General features: G+C 47.2%; 2 protein-coding genes across 6 annotated transcripts; one reads left to right on the top strand and one right to left on the bottom strand.

Moving 5' to 3' along the window:
- Nucleotides 1–413: 413 nt before the first annotated feature.
- CYB5RL (cytochrome b5 reductase like) lies at nucleotides 414–12,372 on the bottom strand. 4 transcript variants are annotated; one of them, XM_080622787.1, is made up of 8 exons: nucleotides 12,286–12,372; nucleotides 11,394–11,484; nucleotides 10,520–10,699; nucleotides 9,524–9,672; nucleotides 8,263–8,350; nucleotides 5,030–5,134; nucleotides 3,337–3,540; nucleotides 414–1,415 (listed from the first exon to the last, which is right to left on the bottom strand). In XM_080622787.1, the coding sequence occupies exons 3-8, from the start codon at nucleotides 10,694–10,696 to the stop codon at nucleotides 1,212–1,214; spliced, it is 927 nt and encodes a 308-aa protein (XP_080478913.1). In that variant the 5' UTR covers nucleotides 10,697–10,699; nucleotides 11,394–11,484; nucleotides 12,286–12,372; the 3' UTR covers nucleotides 414–1,211. The 4 variants fall into 4 exon arrangements, with proteins under 4 accessions (XP_080478913.1, XP_080478912.1, XP_080478914.1 ...); XM_080622786.1 differs by lacking the exon at nucleotides 12,286–12,372 and adding an exon at nucleotides 12,064–12,103; XM_080622788.1 differs by lacking the exon at nucleotides 12,286–12,372 and adding an exon at nucleotides 12,004–12,019.
- On the top strand, nucleotides 12,174–16,741 carry MRPL37 (mitochondrial ribosomal protein L37). Of its 2 annotated transcripts, none has more exons than XR_013957361.1 (7): nucleotides 12,174–12,590; nucleotides 12,823–13,006; nucleotides 13,558–13,673; nucleotides 14,154–14,339; nucleotides 14,561–14,718; nucleotides 15,180–15,414; nucleotides 16,586–16,722. XR_013957361.1 is itself a non-coding variant. In XM_080622784.1 (7 exons), the coding sequence occupies exons 1-7, from the start codon at nucleotides 12,203–12,205 to the stop codon at nucleotides 16,661–16,663; spliced, it is 1,314 nt and encodes a 437-aa protein (XP_080478910.1). In that variant the 5' UTR covers nucleotides 12,174–12,202; the 3' UTR covers nucleotides 16,664–16,741. The 2 variants fall into 2 exon arrangements, 1 of the variants encoding a protein (XP_080478910.1); XM_080622784.1 differs by having other exon boundaries at nucleotides 15,211–15,414; nucleotides 16,586–16,741.
- The last annotated feature ends 737 nt before the right edge of the window (nucleotides 16,742–17,478 follow it).

Here is a 17,478-nt window from a genome sequence, read left to right as displayed (position 1 = left end):
CAACGTCTCCTTTATGTACTATTTGATATAGATAAAAAATGAGGCATGAATGGTAACGTGGCATCATCTGTCACAGGCTGGGCAACCCCAGCACAGGATGAACTGGGAATGAACAGAAAAACACAAAGGTGTGCAGAAAGGCTGTATTTCCAGGTGTAGTTAGTAAAAACAGTGGTCTAAAAGAGCAGAAAGAGGGTATCTCAGAGAAAAGGTAGCAGCACCTTGGGCTGAAATAGAAGGGGCTGGGGCACACAGGCTGGTGCTGTGCCAGGGCTGCCATCCCCAGGGCAGTCCTTGGCTCTGCGCCCTGACCCATGGGGAGCACTCAGGCAGAGGCCCATGAAGCTTTCACTCCTCAGGTTGTGTTCTTGTATGCCTATAGCACTGCCTTGGGCACCTGAGCGAGCCCTGGGAGAAACAGAAACAGCTGTTTATTTGGAAAGAGGTTCAATTTAATGAACCAGAGCTATGATACACCACTTAGGGGACACGGAAAGCAAACAACCATCCTCGCTGGCAGACAGCAGCTACATCCTGGATGCCTTCTCTCAGTTTTAGGACATGCTCTTTCTCTCCCCAGGCAGCATTTCAAGCGTTGAGGACCAGGGTAGGTAATGCAGGCTGGAAAGGCTTTTTCCACAGATCAGTGCCTCCTTCTCTGTATTAGTGTGTAACAGGGCAACTGAGGCACACAGAGGTGGAAGTGACTTGCCTGCCATCACCCAGCAAGGTCATGACACAACTGAAATGAACTCCAAGGTCTCCAAAGTCCTTGGCCAGGCAGTCTTCTCCCTGAGGATTAAGCCTCCCCCCTGGAACACCTATCAGGGCACAATACCACTGCAGACTAACACAGATTGCAAAGTAACTCACTGATCTTCATGTTACAGCAGAGCTCTGTACTTGGATACCTTTAGTGCCCTTAGGTGATCCCCCTCCTGAAATCGTATATGAAGGCTTCCATTATCATTACCATGCTGCTCCCTGAGGTGTGGGTGGCACAAACATAGCAGCCACTCTGGAATGGCAGCCGTTCCTTAAAACACTGAAGAGTGAGAATCATAATGGAGACAAATACTTGATCCAAAGGTCTCTATAAGTATATGCACAAGGAACTCAGTCTGTCAAGACAACCAATTTTGTGCAATGCCTGCAGAGAAACGAGGACGTCCAAGGCTCAGCCTACGGTTCCTCAGGTCAGGAATATCCTGCTAAAAGACAAAACAGGAATCTTCTTCAATTCCTGCAGCTTCAAGATATCTACTCATATCTTCAATGAATGCAGAAGAGCCACAGATCAACACAAATGGCCTTCTTCTGCAGGAATTTATTATAGTCTTCATCAAGCCTTCATCAAGACGACCAGTGTACGTGTTTTCCTGATAGCTCCAGGGAAGTTGTTCCAGGGAAGTTTCCTGAAAAGACAAAAGTTTTGCAGTGTGTCACGTTAAGAAGGACAACTAACTGCTTACAGCAAACCTCCCTCCTTCCCTCAGAGTGCTGCACAGGACAGTCTCGGGGTAGAACTGACCCTTCCTAAGAGCTGCATTCCTCTTCCAAAGCCCAGATCAAATCCTTGCTGCAGTACTTGGCCACTCATTCAGAGGGAACTGCAGAAAAGCAGAGGGTAGCTATCACAGAATCACAGAATGGTTTGGGTTGGGAGGAACCTTAAAGCTTATTCAGTTCCAACCCCTGCCATGGGCAGGGACACCTTCCACTAGGGCAGGTTGCTCCAAGCCCCTGTGTCCAACCTGGCCTTGAACACTGCCAGGGATGGGGCATCCACAGCTTCTCTGGGCACCCTGTGCCAGCGCCTCAGCACCCTCACAGGGAAGAGCTTCTGCCTAAGAGCTCATCTCAATCTTTTCTAGTTTATTTCCCCCTTGTCCTATCACTATGTGCCCTTGTAAGAAGTCAGTCTCCAGATTTCTATCACTAATAAATGCTGTAGAGCCTTCTCCTTTGAGAATCACTTCCCAGCGCACCTCTTCTATTCCCAAGTCCTAAATCCCAAGTCTGTTCCTCTCTATTGCCTCTCCCATTCCCAAGTCTCTTTCAGCCCCATCTCCCTTGAGCAAAACCAAAAGAAGCCAGCCCTGATCCCATGAGAAATGTTACATCCATCAGGGACTCCCCTACTTCTATTAACTAGAAGCAGAAGGTGCTCAGATGTGGTGGTGACAGGCAGCAGAGTGAAATACCAAGACAGACAGATGCATAATCCTAAAAGGGAGGATGCATAAGTCAGTGTTGGACTATAACAAACCCACTAAGAGAAGAGAAGGAGAGATGTACACACAGGGCAGACAGTGTTGACAGGGGTCAGGTAGGTTTCTTGCCCTTCACTGATTGAATTTCAAGACCTCTTCATGCTCTTGAAATAGCTTAAATACCCTTTGCAGGACAGGGCTATGTCACCAGAGACAATTACCTCCCACAGAGCAGCTGAGGGGGTGCCTAAGTCACAAGTACTTTTCCCTGTACCAAATCTCAACTTGCTGAGGCCATATGTGGAACATAATGTATGAGACACATCCACTATCAGAGATACAAAAAAATGATTCATCTGAGAGACTAAAAATGCAATGGGATTCGTTCCCTTAGCATAAATAATTCTTTCTATACCCTCCTTGCAATGAATCCTCAGTTCTGAGGGAAGTATTTTTAACCACCGAATCCATGCAGAACACAGGCAACTTTGGGAGCAAATGGAAATGAAAAAGACTGCTCAAAATGTAAGACCACCGAGAGGGTATGCCCTCATCCCATGGATTTGGCAGGGGAAAAATAACTCTACAGAGGGAGAAACAACTTTTAGAAGTTTAAGAATGGGTCAGCTGGGAGAAATAATTGCTGGGAAGTTGGTGCTAACATACTAGAAGAGAGCTCTAGCCAAGAGCAGTGAATGGAGAACAAGGACAGATTAAGGCACTGGTATTGGGAAAGAAGAAATAGTTTATTTGCTGTGAGTATCCAAGAATCAACTCTTCTTTGCAACAACAAAGCAACAACAGATTTGCAGCAACAACCATCTGAAGTGGGGGAAAATAATCAGCAGTGACTATGAATCAGTGGATCCGTCCCAACACAGCAGCAACAGAGCAAGGAGGTAAAGAGGGACAAGCAGTGACCAATGGTCACTTCCCAAAACTCTCTAGACTAGCAGCAGTGTGAGAACATGTACCAGATTTAAGAACAGCAGCTACTGGATCACAAAATAGCCTCAATGACTGGGAAAGAATTAAGATCATGCTCATGGAAAAGCAGAGGAAGCAGAGGCTCATCCAACACAGAGAACCCTCACACAAACATGCTTCGTATCCATTTACTTACCTGGCTTAGGACATAAAATATTCTGATGTTCCAGTATCGAGCCAGATCCTGGAGAAGAGGCTTCAGATAAATTTTGTCAAAGGTAGGGAAGCAGCAAACAAGAGTTAAGAAGGTTTCATCCTCTTCATCATCTGTTATGGACTGGAGGATGGGAAGCATCGGTGCGAGACCGGTACCAGATGCCAGCATGAGGAGTTCTCCATGCTAACAACAGAACAGAGAAGTGTGGATGAGCTGTAGTGACTGGAAACGGATGTGCTCATGGCCAGCTCCTCCTGCTGCTGCACTGGTAAAGGGTCCCTTAAGAAAGAACACATCAGAAGGTCACGAACTGGTAAATTCAAGTCTGAGAATGTATTTTTCTGCAAAGGATTACAGATAGCACTTCCAGTGTCCATGTATCCAGCCTAACAAAACTAGATTTTACCCAAATATAAAATTTTATCCTAACTTTAGCCTTGATTTCAATTATTGTTCAGTTTCAAGTCTACACTACACTTTGCTGACCCACTATGCATTGTTTTCCCACTGGAAATGCTCCATCTTGGATGCTGCAAAGTACAATCCTGAACATTCTCTGGAGGAAATGGTTTCTTCTCCATCCTGATCCATATATCTTCCTGGTGCATTATCTCACTTTTCTCAAAGAGCTACCATCAGCACACAGTGCTTCCCACCCACACGTGGGGACATTCACTCTGCTCAGGATAGGGATGTTCAGGCAGGAAAGTGGTCTGTGTAGGAAGACAGAAGATTCCCAGAACCTTCCCCTGCTGCCAGCCAGTGTATCAATGCCAGAACTGGGACTTAAGCCCCTCTTCTACAGCAAGCTGTTTCAAAGATCAATCAGGTGCTTTGCAAACTGCCTGTACACAGATCATCCAGACAGCCCCTGCACACAGCCACTTTGAGGGTATGACCGATGACATGTTCTGTCCCAAATTACTATCTGTAAGCTTTTAAGAGGAGAAGGAAACAGTAGCCTAAACCAGCAAGGAGAGTATTTTAGGAAGCAGAACACAATTGCTCTGCATGGAGCTTGGCCACTGGGATTTTATAGTCTTATTTTTGTTGGAGGGAGGCGAAGAAAACTCAAAGCTTTGGGATCTTAATGACCAGCATTTTAATTCTGTTCTTCATTTGAAAGGTTATAATTAAGTAACTGAATTAGTATGTGTGAGAACCCTTCCCCTGAAACTGGATCTGCCTCTCATTGCAGGGAGCCTGGTATCAGGCTGGGATCAACATTTGCAGAGCGGCCGCGTGACGTGACACCTCACTGGAGCTGCTACAGTTCAGGGAATACCCAGGACAGAAAAAGATCAACACTTCCCCTTCGCTTGTGCTCAGTCACAAACCAGCAACGCAGCTCAAACGAGGCAAAACCCATCTGCACTCATGGCTGGTGCAAAGTAAGTTCTCTTTGTTAAACACATCAGGAGCTTCTAACACAAGTGATGAACAGATGCGAATGTCTTCCAGTCTCCCGTCCACCTCCCTCTCCTCTTCCTTCTTAAATATTCTGCAGTTCAATGAGGTGCACTTTCTCCAACTGACTGCTAATGCTGTAGCACTCTATAGTAACCCAGGAAGTCCCTAAAATAATCATGAAAACAGTAATCAAATTGACGTCTTCCCCTTAGAGTATTAAACAAAGCTAGCTGCCACATCCTCACTCTCTTAGGGAACTAACCTTATTAGGTCGATATGGGAACCCTCCAAACGGCCCACGCCAAAAGACCATGTCTCCTTTTTTCCATGTTTTTATGTATTGTGACATTAGCCCAGCTTCATAGCACTAATAAAAAGCATTGTACAAAAGAAAAGAATAATTATACTCTGTTGGAAAGTTTCCCAGCTTAAAGTCAATTATAAAGTTATCTACATTTAGACAAGAAGGGGACAAAAAAACATTGTATGGGTTTAAGAAAGAAAGATCATTTCTGTTTGAAAAATAACTCAAAGTTATACCCAAAACAAAGACATTTAAATTAAATCATATTGGATCCATTCCAGCTTGACTATAATATAAACACAAACCACTCTCATGCAGCCTGCATTTCCAAAACTGGAAAAAGCTTATCAGAGTTCTTGCTTACAAAGCACAAGAAGAGTGTCTTGAATGCAAAGCACAGTCCAAGCCTTCAAGTGTTCTCCAAATCTCAGAGTATGGGGTCTGGAAATGCCCTCTGGATACTGTTAGTTATATAAACACTGCATAGCTCTTGCTTTATTTCAGTCTCTCAGATGCTGTGTTGATACAATTAGTGCCCCAAAGTCAGGTTTCTCATTTATAAAACTCCCATTTTCAGAAGAGATCATGTGGATGCTAAGGGATGCCTTCACATTGTCAAAAACAAGATATGTTAATGTGGGCCTCATGGAAGAAAAATATTAGCAAAAAAATGCCTTACTTTCTACGAGGCACAAACAATATTATCTGGGCTTTTGCCTGCAGGAATGCCAGCCTCACTCATGACTGATGAGAAAGGGTCGTGCTTGCTAGAAACAGAGAAGCAAGGAGAGGCTGGAAAATGAAGGGCTCTTCGTTCTACAAGCACTCTTGTAGCTATGTGCTGTATGTCTGTCTGTGTCCTATATGTAAGACCACTTTATGGTTAATGAGAGCAAACGTGAGCAAAAGACGGCCACAGTCTATGGGATCTGGCTGGAGAACAAGGGCTGGTCCAAACAGCAAGAGCAGATAAGCCCAACAGCAGACAACTGGTCTCGCGCAGAGGTGATGCCACTGATAAGTCTGAGGAAGAGTAACACAGCCCGAGGTGAAGAGATGGTATGTGATATGAGCCTTCAAAGACTCCAGCCTATACAAAAGCAGCATATTTTGGGGTATTTTTCTGCATGCACATTGGCGAGAAGCCCAGCTCCACACCCCAGGGCCTTGGCTGGCCACCAAGCTGCACTGCAGGCAAACAAAATCGGTCAACCACAAAGCAGCTAAAAAGTGAGTGAGTGAGCAAGAGTGTGCTTGTGCTTGCAAGCAGTGTTAGCTAATAAAGAACAGAGATGCTCCTCCCCTCGTAACAACCTCATTTATGCAAGATACCTGAAGTATTAACAACTATTAGCACCAGCTGTTACATTCAAAAGGGAAATGCATAACATACATCCAGGCTCTGAGTTACTATCAGAAACATTTCTGTTCAGAGGACTCTGGACAGGTACTAAGTCTCACACTAAGAGTGTGCAGCTGCATCAAAGGAGAAGTATTTTAGATCTATCTTCTTCAAATATATATGGAAACCCAAAGTAAAAGCAGAAGCCAGCCCCACTTATTGCCTATTCCCAACTGACCATGGTAATGGAAACCAAACCAATCCTTCTTTCTCCCAAATTATTCCCAAAAATTGAAGTGAGAAGTGATTGAGTGGGTTTAAAAAGCTTTTTTTCTAAACAAAAAGAAATAATTATGTCCTGGGGGGAAACTTCTACACCCAGTTTTACATGGAGAGAAACCCTAACATTATAAAATCACTCAAAAAGAGGGTTATGCTCTGTAAATGGCAACTCCCTCACTCTTAACTGTAGTATCACAAATGCAGTGCTGTAATAACAGGAGACAGAAGGATTTGAACAGTGCTTGGATTGCAGAGTAATAATAATAATATAGTACTTTCCAAAATTGCCTGAATAGTGTGAAATATACCACAACCTACAGAATGAGTTATACAAATGGCTGCTTTACACTGGGTGCTACCAACCATTTTTGTCACTGCCAGAGAGTAACTATAGCTCCCTTTGGGATGAAAGGTTCTATATAAAGGAAAGGTATCATTACAATCATTACTATTATTATTGAAATGCAAAACCTGTGAGTAATAAGCAAGTATATGTGAAATTTCACAGCCATCCTGTGAACGTATCCTATTAATGCAACTCAAATGCAACACTTCCCTACCACACGCCAATTGCCACAAGAATGGTGAAATGACCCTCCCACAGGTGTCCTATAGAAGCTGAAGGGTTTTGTAAAGAACAGCATTTATGCTCCAATGTACAATGCATAATAACCCCCCCAAAATGTGAAATCCTGGAAGACATGCAGAGGACAAGTGGCCATTCTCTGCAAGCCACTTGGGATACCCAGCAGCCTGAATTTCACAGCTATAGTGAAGCCTGTGCCTGTCCTGAGGAATCACTAGTGACACACAAACACAGAACTGGAAAAGTGTTCTTCAACTGGATGTTTGCCACACAAAGTAATCATTTATGAGAGCCCTGCAGACTTTATCCAGACTAATTTCCAGCCAAGTTCTCCTATAAAATCCTTTTGAACTCAACCAGCATCTTGTGGTGGCCTCCAAAAGGGTCAGGACATTTGTCCAAAATGGGCCTCTGCTACCCCATCCACCCTGACACCACCTCTCTGCCATGGGGACCCTCCCAGACTGCAGGCAGTTCCAGAGCCCTTCCTGCAAACCAAAATCTGCTGCCTACTGTCTGTCTACGTTTCTAACCAAAATGAAACTTCAGAGGAGTGTTCTTAAAGTAAAACTCAGGGGCAGGGGGCAAACGGCTGGGACTTCCCAAAATCAATGATTCAATGGGGCTGACAAGTGGGTGCAATTTCAAAGACACATTGGAAAGGCAAAATGAAGTCAGGGAAGTGGAACGGGCACCTCTTTCCACACTGGCAACTGCAGGGCTCCCAAGAGGCTCTCCCAAGTGCTTTAACAGGGCTTATGCTGCAAAGCACTTGTTTGTGTGTCACCTTCCTCTGCTTTCAGTTTTGTGGGAAAAACAGCAGTTTTTATCAGTAAAGTACAACCGCTTCAAAACAACACATAAACAGTCCACGAGGGATTTGGGAGAGCCTCGCTTGAAGTGCCAACAGCATGCTTGGGTCCTAAAGAAAACACCTCTCCCAGCACCTTAGACTAATCCGTATTGTACAGGCTTACTTACTTTGATTAAAACTTCAAAGTAACCTTCAGCATTCCCTGGGCTAATAGGGGTATAGGCTCGCTGCACCTCCAAACCATTCACCACTCCTCTGAGAAGAGAAACACAGGAAGCCACCATGACTGGAGTGATTGACTGGTGTTACCCAACTTCTGCAGATCTCTGGGGAGACAAGGAGGCAGCAGGTTCTCTTTTCAGCAGCCCAGCCTGTGCACAGATGTAATGCATTTCCCTTTCAGAGGTAAAAATCCAGGGGAAACATAATGGTTAAATGCATCTTTTGTTTTCCCCAGCAGTATCCCACACTCAGCTCTTGGACACACCACTGGAAGGCTTTTGAGCCATACAGGCAAGTTTGAGCCAAACATGCAAGAGTGACAACAGGGACATGTTGAATATTGAATGCCTTCACAGTTAAGTATGCTATCACTTTTGGACTGCCTATGCTCAGACAGCATCTGGTAATTAAATAACAAAAGCCTAGACCTGAGATCCTGTCAATATACACCATATTTTCCTGTAAGTCTTCTCTTCTCATAGAATATATCCACCCTGCTCTTTACTACTGACCAGGGTAATTGATTGAAGTGACCAAAGCTTTTCCTCTGCTGCACTATGAGGGATAACTGAGGGGAGAAGTGTGTTCTTTCAGCACCAGCCAGCTGCATACATCCGCTGTTAACGTACAAATAACGTCAACAGATACAGATCAATGGCATCATAATGTGACTTTTCCTATCTGGCGGTGCTCACCACAGATGGCTGAGAGAGACATAAACTCTTCCCAAGTGGCCCTTTTCTGGCAAGCAATGAACTACACAGGAGAGTTGTTCTGCTAGAAATCAGTCAGGAAATGCCTGGATGCTGGGAGTTACATCCTGGGTGCTGAGTTACCCCAAGATACAGGGCCTCAAACCAAGCTGTGGAGTGAGTGCAGCTCATTGTCTTCATTCCAACACGCCGGAGCAAATCTTCTGTTATAACACCTATTCTTTGAGTCTTTCTTCCTGCAAATGGATTTTCTTAATCACACCTAGTTCTTTCTGGCCCACTGAGGCAAGGATAATGCTGAAGAAAACTACAGCTTTGGAATGGCTTTTACCATAAAATTAGCAGAGCTAGCGAGCTCACACGTTCTTTCATCTGTGGCATTGTGGAGGTATAGAAATCATGATTTGCCTGCTATGAAGCCTTTGTCTACTGACAATAAGCTCCATGTTAGGTTACATAATGCAGACTGTTTAACTAGCACAGAGAACAATACCTTAACACGATATGTTGTCCTAAACTCAAGCACAGGCTGCTATTTCCCGGTAATTCAAATCTGTACTGGTAGGTGTCCTCTGTTAGCTGCTCCACCGAGCTTATGCTGAATGCAGTAAATGTATCTGGATTCAGCTCTGAATTATTGCTCTGCAAGAACAACAATAAATAATTACTCGGTTAGATGGTGTCTTTTATTATTTCATTTTTCTTTGGAAGCAAACGTGTGTGCTCATTTAGTGCTGGAGATACTCAGGATTCCAGGAGAATGTGTATTAAATGCCGGGGCCCAGAGCAAATCTCAGCTCTCTGCTGATTCATTATCATGTTCTGCAGTATGCACTTTGGGATCTTGCATTTTCCCCCTCCCCCCCCCCCTTCTTTTTAAAGTACATTTTTTACACCTTACAGCAAGGTCATCCTATTCTGACTCACTGCAATCCTCTCCTCATGTTTGGGAACAGAAACAATACTGCTAAAAGAGCTGAGTGCTGCTTTGGGGCCAACTTTGAAGCCAAAGTGACCACTGTGAGCCGGAAATAGTGTCAGCTCTTTCAACACTGATCGTTTTTGCTTGACCCAGCATAGGCAATGTTAGGTAAAAGGGCACGGACAGGATAACACTGCACGCTGAAGACAAATACTCCACCACACACACGCAGCTTTCTTTTCATTCTCAAAATGCGAGTCAAAAAATGAGGAAAAGATGAGAAAGGTCGGGAGAACGGAGCTCTGAGGAAGCTGTCCGACAGGAGAAGCTGCAGATCCAAGGCTGTAACGCGACACCAGGGCGAACTCGACACTTGGAAAATCACATTACAGCACGGAGAGAGCAGGCAAGGGGGAGGGTGGCTGTGAAGCAGAGTTTGGGGAATTGTGTTTACAGCCTTCTCTTAAGGCGCTGCTTTAATCTATTGCTGCATCCCTCACCACAACCCCACACCCTAACAAGTACCATCAGAGCACAGGCTCTAGGATGTGACAAAGAGAAATTGACCTGCTCCTTCCTTTCCATGAGAAGGCTTTTGTCTTGTTTTGCTTTGGCCCTCTCCCATTGTGCAAGCTCCTTCTCGTACACATCATAGATGCAGGGTTTGCAGCCGCCGCCACAGCACTGGGATGGAGAAGGTTCCTGGGGTCTGAGAGCCAGCCAGTCGTGCTCATTTCCACTCATTGTCTGCAAAACACAAGCCCTGCATCAAAGACCAGCACGATGAAGAGTGGCACGTGCTCATCAGCAATCATTATTTGGAGGAGGACTGAGAAAATCTCTCTCAAGCTACCTCAGGGGGCTCACAAAAACCTGCAAGCCAATGTAGTGCCTGCAATGCTCCATTTTAGCTCAAGCACTCACTGCCTCTGCATTGTCCAGTGATGGAATGACAGACATCACAGCCACCAGCTCAGAGCTGCACAACAGACTCCAGCCCAGCCTCAGGCTCTGTTTCCCATCCAATGCTACCTCCAGCACCAGGCACACACTGACTCCTGCTTGTTCTGCTATGGTTATTTCCTACAAAAGAGTGGCTCACTCATCCCGAGTAGAAGCATCTTAAAAGTCTGCAGCTTGGTCCACTGGAACAGACAATGAACTCCCGACATTGGGATAGAGCACAGCTTTAAAATGGAGGAGGGCAACGAGCTGGAAGTGGGGTTTAAGGCAGGAGTTTAGAGGCAAAGAGACACAGGTAAACAAATTAACACTTTGGTTATGAGCAGATTGGAGCCTGGCTTTAAATAGAGACATGTAGGAAAGCGGTGTCCCTGCCTGTGGCATGGAGTTGGACCTAAGTTATCTTTAAGGCCCCTTCCAGCCCAAACCACTCTTTACCCCTCACCACTGCCCTTGCTTCAGAGCGAGCTGTACCCACCGGATGCTCCTCAAACCGAAACCATGACCTCTCAGGACTCTGCTATTTTCACACAGCAGTCGGCTCAACACTGCTCCCACTCCATTTGTACCTGTACCACCGAAACAAAAGAAGGTCCAGAGGAAATTATAAAGCCACGGGTGAGGAGAGACCACTTAGCACTTAGAGCAGCTTTATTTTCAAGGTGAATTAATTAACCAGCCCTCACAGCTGCAACACCATCACACTTATTCTAACAGAGGGAGAAGAGAGAACCAGCAGGCAGAGATCCTCCTTCCCGCAGCAGCTGCCGGTTCCGAGCCGTGTGCGGGACCCGCAGCATCCACATGGGAATGACAAGACCCCAACCAGGCTGCGGATGGAGACCAGGGCCCCAGGCTCAGAGCTGGCCATGTTTACAGAGCTCCAAACACTCACGGTGCATGCCCAAGGCTTAGAGGCCTGTCTTCGGGGACCCAGCACAGCCCTGCCCTCCCCGGGGTACGGGGCACCGGCTCCAGGCCCCGGCCCAGAGGGCCCTGAGACCCCATCCCCTGCCTGCCAAGCGCCAGTCCCTCAACTACCCTCCCCGAGCAGGAGAGGAGGAGCCTTTGCCCGCCCCCTGACTTACCAACATGGCCCCTGCCCTTCACCCGCCGCCCCGCCCCGCACTTTGCCGACCCCCCCTCACCGTCGGGCACCCGTCCGCCATTGGCCTCCGCCGCCGTCCGTCACCCGGTGGGGGGAGCCCGCCCGCCGCGCTCCCGCCGTGCCGTGCGCGCCAAGATGGCGGCGGCGGGGCTTTGAGGGGGTGGCGGCGCAGGGGTGGGATGGCGGTGGCAGGGCCGATGGCGCTGAGGCGGGCGGCGGAGGCGGGCAGCGGCACCCTCGCCCTGACCCGCGGCGTACTCACCCGTGCGGGGCCGCCTCGTCCCCGCGGGCCGCTGCCGCGCACGCCCTGGACCACCCGCGGGCCGCCGCCGGACGTGCTGGCCCAGACTGTGGAGCGGCTGCCGGTGCGGAAGCAGGTGGAGCTGGACACCATCACGTACGCGGGGCGGCAGCACTTCATGCCCGGCCTGGCCCGGCCGCGCTTCCCGCTCTGGGACCGCGGCTGGCACGACCCCTGGCACTCCCCGGGGACGCGCTACGAAGACATGCCGCTCCGCAAGGACCGCAGCTGCTTCGTCTGCCACCAGAACGTCCGCATGCTGGAAGGTACCGGCCCGGTCGCCCTCCTTCGGGCCAGGCCACCTCCTCCGTGCCCCTTAGCGGTGCCCCGGGCCTCGCAGCGTACTCAAGCACTTACCCTTCCCCACCAGCCAAGGCTTCACCTCCCATAGTGTATAAGACATGCACGGGGAATCACCCGCCTGTCTCCTGAAGTAACCACGTTTCCAGCCCGCCCAGGGGCCTCGTTAACACATGTTCTCTTGGGTTGTGTTTGAAGGGGTTCGACAGGCACAGTGGCTCACCAAGACGAAGTTGGTGGAAGGTTTGCCTCCATCTGTGCAGAGCATCATTGACAACCCGGCCCACCAGCTCGAGGACCATGAGGAGCGGGTGAAGCATGCGGTGTGGCATGCAAGGATCTGGAACACCACAGAAACTGCTCCCGAGAGAGAGCATTATTGGTAAGTCTGCAGTCCATGTTAAGTCTTCCCTATGGTAAGTCGCAGGGAAGATGTGCTGTTAGAATAAGCCGGCCATCAAGCATTAACACTACAGAGGAAAATCATACATAGATCTGCTGTTGATTCACTTATCACGCACAACTGTTAGACCCTTTGTATCAAGTGGTCAACTTGTAGGACAAACAAAGCAAGAACAACCAAACAAAAAATCCCAGCCCAATTGTGCATATTGACAGTAGGACCGATGTAAACACATGCTGTATATGAAAGCTTCTCTCAGGCCAAGGTGTTTCAACTTGAGATTGACTTTTAGCTGATGCAGAATGTCAGGCTTTTAAACAACTAATGGTAAGCATTACCTCTGCCAACTTGGAACAGGACTGGTGTGTGGGATATTAATCTGAAGTCTGTATTAACTGTTTGGAAATGCTACACTATTACATGTTTAACATACAGTAATGTTGCAGCGTTCATGTCCCAGAAGCATCTGCCCACCATTATGATCACAGTTTTTATATAACTGTCTTTTTTTTCTCTTCCTCATTCTAAAGCCCAGTGCTGTTTGAAGACTTGATACATATATGTCGGTTAATGTCTGCAAAGTATCCTTCTCTGACTAAGAGAATGTTGGCTAGAAACTACAGGATAGCAGCTGCATGGGAAAGAGGTTAGTTGTTGCTATGGGTGGAAGCATTTAGCTCTTTGCATTAATGTAAGAGGGGTAACAAAGCTGCTGGCTCTAAGACTGGAGGAAAATGAAACAATTTATGGAACCGAGTAATCCTTCCAGGTTTAAATAGTGCTGTAAGCAAGGGCAGCCTTGGATGATGGCAGGACACTTGCCCTGAGGAGGTTGTTTGGGGGTTAGGCAATGTTAACAAGAGGGTGGGAGAAGAGAACCAGTGTGTTAGAACTGCTAATTTTTCTGTGTTCGGAATCTGTGCTGTTGTTTCTCTAAGTGTGTTGAGGTCAGAAATTAACACCAGCAATTAACATTTTAGAAGAAGGATGAGTTTGGAGGTGAGGGGGAGAGAGTGAGCCTTGCAGACCAGCAACTTGCTGGAGTGCTGCTGCCCAAAAGGAAGCATACATCTTTCCCTAATCTTATTTCAGCAGTGTTTGAATGTAGCCTAATTTCCCTCCGCAGAATCTATTCTCTTTCAGGTCCGTGGCCAGAATGGAATACTTATGAACTCTATGGCTCCAGTACCACCAGTAGCCTCCAAGGAGGAGGTACTAGCCACTGAAGGACATGTTCTGGAGACCTTCCATCCCATCTCTCCTACCATTGATCTTCAGGAAGTGATTGTGTACAGAGAGCTCAATGACACAGGTAAATATAGCCATCCGTGATAATTTTCTGTCTTGACTTAGTGTTCAGGTTAACCTGGAGACAGCCATGGGTAGGGAATGTGTGGGAATGAGGAGCTGGGTACAGAAACCAAGAACTTAAATCATGGCAAATTGCCTGAGCAGTTCCTGAAGATACAGGAGGAAATGTTGGCTGTGTAGTCTCTTACTGAGCCATTTCTGACATGATTATCTGCTATTTAGGTTTTAAAGAGGGTTATCCATACTCTCACCCTCACACTCTGTTCTTCCTGGAATCGGCCAGCCTTCATCCTCAGAGGTTCAGACCAGAACAGCTTCGTGCCAAGATGCTGATGTTTGCTTTTGGCAATGCACTGGCAAAGGCCAGGCTGCTTTATGGGGTATGTATCAGAGACTGCTGCTGACTTGCTGAGCCTGTGTTCTTTCTCTAGTGGAAAGAGTCATGAAATTCCCTTGCTGTGGCTTGTTCCAGTAGTTTTCAAATCCAGGGGTCCAATTCTAACCTGAAGGTACTGATGTCTGCTGATGCAGAAAACCATCGCTCAGCAGTGTGTTCATGAGGTAACGCACATTGGAGTGGTAATGAGTAGGAACCAGGGAGTAAGTTCAACAGTAGAACTCCACCCCATCCCACAGCTCAGTGTATGTAAATTGATGCTTCATTGCTGGCTGAGGGAGGAATTGTAATTAAAATACAGAATCTACATTCAAAACTTGCTTGACTAGAGTAATTTTCTGGGCAAGGTAACAATACATTTATTAAAATGTTGGCTTTACACCAAGTAGAAGATGCAGAATCAGCAAGTACTCATGCAATTTCTGTAGTAACTGGCTTTTTCAGTGTTCTCTTCCCCCCCTCCCTTCTTTCCTAGAACGATCCCAAGGTTTTGGAGCAGCCAGTAGTGGTGCAAAGTATTGGCACAGATGGCCAGCTCTTCCAGTTCATGGTGTTCCAGTTAAATACAACAGACCTTGTCTCTAGCGATGGCATAAAAAATATGGTCTGGATTGACTCTGATCAGAATCTCTATGAAAGTGCCCTGTGTACTCCAGAAGTCAAGAAGAGAGTTGTTCTGGTAAGGAAAACTTCAGAAATGGTCCTGGAAATCACAGAATGGTTTGGGTTGAGAGGAACCTTAAAGCTCATCCAGCTCCAACCCCCTGCCACGGGCAGGGACACCTTCCACTAGAGCAGGTTGCTCCAAGCCCCTGTGTCCAACCTGGCCTTGAACACTGCCAGGGATGGGGCAGCCACAGCTTCTCTGGGCACCCTGGGCCAGCGCCTCAGCACCCTCACAGGGAAGAGCTTCTGCCTAAGAGCTCGCCTCCATCTCCGCTCTGGCAGGTTAAAGCCATTGCCCTTGTCCTGTCCCTACAGGCCCTTGTCCCAAGCCCCTCTCCAGGTTTCCTGTAGCCCCTTTAGGCACTGAAGCTGCTCTAAGGTCTCCCCTTAAGGAGCCTTCTCTTCTCCAGGCTGAACCAGCCCAGCTCTCTCAGCCTGGCTCCAAGAGCAGAGCTGCTCCAGCCCTCACAGCATCTTTGTGTCCTCCTCACTTGAGCAGCTCTACATCCCTCTGGTGCTGGGGGCCCCAGAGCTGGATGCAGGACTGCAGTGGGGGTCTCTGGAGAGCAGAGCAGAGGGGGCAAATCCCTTCTTTCAGCCTGCTGGTCACACTCATTTTGATGCAGCCCATTAGTTCTGCCCTTCCCTCTCTGCAGGAGGTTTGAGACCTAGTGTAGAGCTGCTGTACAGGTTTTAAACCAGGTGAAGGGACCCAACAGAGGCACTGGCCTCATTCTTTCTTAAGCAGGTGTTACTGACAGGGAGTATTTGTAGTGCTGATGTGCCACATAGTGTGCAAGCCACATGCCAAGCTTAATACGAACTACATGAAGATAGCCCCATCTGTAATCTACCATCTCATAATAGACTTGTTTAAAATAAGCTCGTGCTTTCACGAAGGAAGTGCTTACATGGAACTGTCAGCTTCAGTGTAGAGTAAATGGAGCACAGTGCTGTCAGCCCTGGTTACGCTGGGAGGGTGTCTTCACTTGAATGGGCAAAGGGGTTTTGCCATCTGAGATTTGTATCAGTGGAAGTCCCCACACACAAACCCATCTGGGGAGGGAGAGCACCCATTTGGAAGCTACCACATCTGAAGTCTTACTCAAGCGTGTTTAAAGCCGTTGTTTGTCTACATTAATCACTTCACTGCAAACTGAGCATCCATGCCTTTCTCCCTGCAGAGGCCCGCTGGAATATATGGCTTTCAGCCAGACACATTCAAGAAGTTTCTGGCACTGTATCTGCATGGAACTGTGTGAAATTCAGCTCCAATGAAAATACTTCACCAACTGTACCTGCTGCTTCCCTTTGCCAGAACCATCACATAATTAAAGAACGGTGGCTTAATTTTGCTTTCTAAAATAAATTATATCGTTACTGAAAGTAAATCTTTCCTTTTTTTTTTTAAACCAAATTGTGCATGAAAAGCGTTTCATTTTAGGGGCTCACCTCTGGATTCGAGTTAGAGTCATCAGATGCCTCCTCCTGCACTCTTCCACCGTTGCCTAGGAAGAACATAAGCCAGTCATTATTCCTCTGCACAGGGTCTGCGCTCAGTGTGCTGCTGCACAGAGCCAGACTCAAACCTATTTTTGAGGTTGCTTTGAGTACCTCTGAATGCAGTGTGTGGGAAAGAGACTTCGAAAGCTTCAAGGGGGGAGCCTGAGACACAAGCCTTTGTCATTCTGCCTGGCTTTTTACTTTGTTTTACTCCTGGCTGCTTTGGGATGTGTCGTGCTGCCCTGCGCTTAGTTCCCAAAGCACTTAATCGGTGAGATGGCTTTGTTGGATCTATAGAACCACGGTTCTTTTATCCCCCAATCCTGGATGAAGAGACCTATCTATCCATTTTGAGAAAGGGGTGTAGAACGTAGCGTGAAACTTTGGTGCCTGGTAGCTGGTATTCGCTGCTAAAAGTACAAAGGGAAGAATTTCTTCCTGCCACACAGAGTTAACTGAGCAGGAAGCGTATTCTTTTTAAGATGGGGGGATTAGTGTGGTTTGCTGTAAAATGAAAGCTAAATTAGCTCCAGCCAAATGTAGAATGTTTTGCAGTTCTGCACCGCTACCCTCC

This window comes from Psittacula echo (assembly GCF_963264785.1).
Source record: "Psittacula echo genome assembly, chromosome: 7".
Lineage (NCBI taxonomy): Eukaryota > Metazoa > Chordata > Aves > Psittaciformes > Psittacidae > Psittacula > Psittacula echo.
The sequence above is the reverse complement of the archived record's forward strand: the minus strand, read 5'-3'. Positions and strand labels throughout refer to the sequence as shown.

Coding starts and splice junctions, on each gene's coding strand:
- CYB5RL (XM_080622787.1), bottom strand. CDS start 10,696: ATGAGTGGAAATGAGCACGACTGGCTGGCTCTCAGACCCCAGGAACCT. Junction 8,351..9,523: donor GGACAACATATCGTGTTAAG/GTATTGTTCTCT, acceptor TTCTCTTCTCAG/AGGAGTGGTGAATGGTTTGG. Junction 5,135..8,262: donor ACTTTGAAGTTTTAATCAAA/GTAAGTAAGCCT, acceptor GCTTTTTATTAG/TGCTATGAAGCTGGGCTAAT.
- MRPL37 (XM_080622784.1), top strand. CDS start 12,203: ATGGCGGTGGCAGGGCCGATGGCGCTGAGGCGGGCGGCGGAGGCGGGC. Junction 12,591..12,822: donor GAACGTCCGCATGCTGGAAG/GTACCGGCCCGG, acceptor TTGTGTTTGAAG/GGGTTCGACAGGCACAGTGG. Junction 15,415..16,585: donor TCAAGAAGAGAGTTGTTCTG/GTAAGGAAAACT, acceptor TTCTCCCTGCAG/AGGCCCGCTGGAATATATGG.